We start from the raw sequence: 4185 nt of genomic DNA on the forward strand, positions 1-4185 counted from the left end.
ATAACTTCAACGGTGGGATACGTATTCGACGCACCGAGCGCAAACAGCTGCGTAAGTTGTCTATATGACAGAGAGCTATCTTCTTATTAATTAGGCATGTAGGCCCTAGACTCTACTTGGTGCTATCTAACTAGCTTGTTATAAAACCATATTTTCTCTACCTGAGAAGAATAGTGACGATACAACATTTTGAAATCAGTGATATATATTTTAACGTCCTTAACAGGAGGAAATATATGTAGGCCTAATATAGGCTTAATTGAAATAACAGTAAAACAAATTAAGCGTTTACTTCATTACCGTATAGATTTTATAAACGGAACGAAGTAGGAACAGGGAGATAGATCTAATGCAAGTAGGCCTACATTGCGTTGATAATTAAAATATATTTGGGTTTAGATATAGGCTACCTTCACCCAACTTCCTTCAGTAATTCACAGATCGAAGAAGTTAGTTGTCAAATAATTTACAGACGTGTAACTACACAAATTTAATTTGCTGCCAGGAGTTGATGGCCTAGCTAGGCCTATATATAGATAATAGGATTTTTATTTTCTAATCTTCGTTAAGTGGCGAAGAATGTGTTTTCTCGGTTTGATTTTCACTTCGGAAAGTCTATAAAATTTGTATACAATTAAAACAAACAGTTTATATTGGACTTAAACTGCCGTATATCTTTAACACTTAGAATTAAAGTGTATAATCAACTTGGTGAACGTAGGGCAGGTAGACAAAGTAGGGGTTAATAAACTAAAATTTTGGCGTGAGAATATTACAGACTGTCAGACTAGGTAAAACGGTAAAAATGCCTCTAATTGTACAAAGATAGAAAATGACACAAGTAGGGTGGCGACCGCCGGGATGCAAAGTAACAAATGCAGGAAAGAGCCAAATCAAGGGAAATGAACCAACAGGTGAGTTCTAAGGTGAGATGTTAAATACCTTGATTCGATTTCACAAGAAACCTATGACATGTAAGTATTCACCTTACCTGAACTATGTTGTCGACACACGACAGCGACAAGTGATCTAAAGTCGTGATTTAGTACGCTTACTGCCGTTAGTCGACAGATGGGATGAGTCGCATGTGGTGACATCTAGTAGCCTATCAGTCCCATACGTATTGAGGTCACTGGGAAATATGTAATTGCAATGATTATTGGTATTTGATATTAAACAAATGAAAATTGATTGTGTTCCTGTTGGATAATAGGTTACAATGTGTTGACATAAAAATACAAAGAGGAAGTGAGTAAGAGAGGGAAGGAAGAGAGCGAGGGAGAAAGAGTGTGTGGATTAGATTTTAGCAATGAAAGGAAAGGTACTCGGAAAAATTCTATTTGACTGTTCCGAGCAGATGTGTCTAATGTTCATAAATTATTAATAAACAATATATTGTACTTATTAATTATTGTTTTGATTGTCTATAATTATAATGCTGATGATGATGATTTATTAAGCTATATAACGTCAACATATAGATTTATTATTATTATTAATATTAATTGAATTATCATTATTATTGCTATCGTTTATTATTAATTCGTAAAAAATATATTTATACAATTATTATTATTATTATTATTATTACTATTATTATTAATTATTATACATATTGACCAAAATAAAAGGCCTAGGGCCTATAGTAGAATAATATGGGGTCCACAGAGTTAATCATTCGTGCAATATCGATACTATATACCGTAATGTATTATTAATCAATTTGAAAAGATTGATTTAATAGGGTTGGTTTAATTGGTCAATCGCCTGTGACATGGTCTTTATTACCTAAATGTATTTAGCTATGTATACCTATTAATAATTACTCTCACAACTAGATGTGCTTAATGATAATTCTTGCAGGTAAACAACATATTTCACCTATGTTGAAGTCCCGCGATCATCCAGTCTGTTCTCCTTCACCTTGACAAAACAAAAACTTATTGCCGTCGTGTAGCGGCAGTAGCCAATCAGCGAGCGTCAAGTGACGTAAATTAGCTATCTCCCTCCCATCGTCTCCTCAAACCATTCAACCGACACGTGTCAATCTCACTTTTACGTGTCATGTTTAGTGAGTGATGTGTAGTAATGAATAATTGATAATATAGTTAAAAGATCCACGGCCTCCAGTGTACACTCTAAATGATCTCCAATTATAAGTGACTGGTGTTGGGATCCCGTGTCATCATTTGGTTGCCGGCGAGCCACTGTTGTTGAACCGCACACCTCCACAACTACAAACGTTCATTTAACAATTATCCGCCTCGCCGAAAAGACGTTCATCCGAGATACTATCAAACCGGCATTATAATTTTAACCATTTAAAAAACTTGTCCTCGTGTTTTATCCCAACATGGTTGGATCACACGCAGCTGAATGCTCTTCTACACCATTTTCTATTCTTGATATTTTAGGTAAAAATCCAGCTGAGACTGTTTGTAATAGGACTAGAACAGAGACGAGAGTGTCTTCTGAGGTCGAGCCAGTACAAGGTGGACTCAACCAATTCACGTATGCTCCAATTTTGAAAACGTCTACCCACGTGAACACAGCCTTAGATACGGATAGCGTGCACAGTTTACAGCATAGTTTCATTTCAAATAGTAAGGACTCTGAATTATCCGAAGAAATTCAAGTTGACGATTTGGGTCCCAGAACAGGGTCCGATACAACATCAGCGTTCCATTCTGATTCTCCAATTGATGATCGAGTTTCTGGTATTATCGACGAGGACGACGAGAATTCCATTAACAAAGCAATCGAGTCGGAAAGTGAAGGTGAGAAACTTAAGAATTGTTTAGGCTTGGACTAATATAATGATAAAATACTGTAAAATAATTATATTATAAAAGTATTCTCATAGACCCTATTTGTGTGACATTTGGTTTTATATAAAGTTTGATCCTTATTAAACTACAATACCTACCTGTTACTGATACCTGCCTAGTATACGAGCAACATGTTTTTATTATCTAATGTGAAATTCATCAACAACGCGAACTATTTTCTAAGCTAAAGATTGCCATATTACAAGTCTTGTTGCATCATTCTTGTCGAATTTGTCACTTAATGTAAATTAATATCTCAATAATGTGTAATAATACAAGTTGTTTATCACTTAATGTAAATTAATATTTCGATAATGTGTAATAATACAAGTTGTTTTCCCGCTAATCTCCCCACTAATGACAGCTGTCTGATATGCTTTCGGATTTTTATAGAAATTAAGTGTGAACGCGAACTTAAATTGTTTTATCTCTCTGAAAATAGATCATGTGTAAAATATTACCGTTCAGAATCTAGGATTCTTCTCACATTATTATGAAAGAAATTTGTCAAATTTTGTATGTTATCAGTATAGACTGAGACAGGCCTAAGCCTATCACCCTGTCCTGGTTCAGTGTCGATTCCCGATTGATAATGTTTATGGACGGCTTTTCTCTCCGTATGGGGTAATTATTACTTCACTCTTTAGAAGGCCTACCAACGAACGATATCGACTTGTGTATCGGTACACCGGTATCTGATATCACAGCGTACGTTCACCTTGGGTCTTCTTTTAATTCACTTGAGTCAATTGATGATCCATTAATACACCTGCAGCCGTACGGTACTCAAAATAAATATATAAGAAGACCCTGGTAACTAAAACTCTTAGGCCTAAATTAATTATTTATTAATTTAATAATAATAATAAATAAATAATAATAATAAATAAACTGAAAAACAAGAGAATAAAGTATCAACTCTAGGTCCACGTTTGCCAGATAGCAATAAAATCCAATCTCTTCCCAATCCAATCCCTTACCAATCCAATCCCTTACCATTATGGCTATTCCTCCATGTGAACCGACTTTTGCATTAATTGTTGACTAGTTAATTTTATTATATTTACGTGTGCATTCTGCTACTAAGACATATTTTATATACATCGTCAAAACTCGTTCTTTCTTGACACACATTCATAGAGCTTAGATGATGCATAAAGTCTAAAAATAATCGTATATAATATGGCTATCATGTGACCACTTACTGTTGTTAACAAAGTTTCAGTCGAATCCAGATTAACCGAGAAATATTAAGTGTCCTCATTGATGGTGAAAGATCGATGCACGAAAATAATTCACTTTTAATTTTTGAAATTTAATCTTTAACTACAATTATTTTGCAATCAGTACCGGATAA

General features: G+C 34.5%; 1 protein-coding gene across 1 annotated transcript in view; it reads left to right on the forward strand.

Moving 5' to 3' along the window:
• The first annotated feature begins 2090 nt into the window (after positions 1-2090).
• LOC117105784 (homeobox protein Nkx-3.2-like) overlaps positions 2091-4185 on the forward strand; it is a 5590-nt gene continuing 3495 nt past the window's right edge. Inside the window, exon 1 of the mRNA XM_033247066.1 lies at positions 2091-2777. Coding sequence (XP_033102957.1) covers positions 2354-2777 — 424 coding nt within the window. The 5' untranslated portion in view covers positions 2091-2353. The remainder of the gene's footprint in view (positions 2778-4185) is intronic.

Source organism: Anneissia japonica, unplaced genomic scaffold (genome assembly GCF_011630105.1).
Source record: "Anneissia japonica isolate Jap-2015-1 unplaced genomic scaffold, ASM1163010v1 scaffold287754_len4335492_cov202, whole genome shotgun sequence".
NCBI classification, from domain to species: Eukaryota; Metazoa; Echinodermata; class Crinoidea; order Comatulida; family Comatulidae; genus Anneissia; species Anneissia japonica.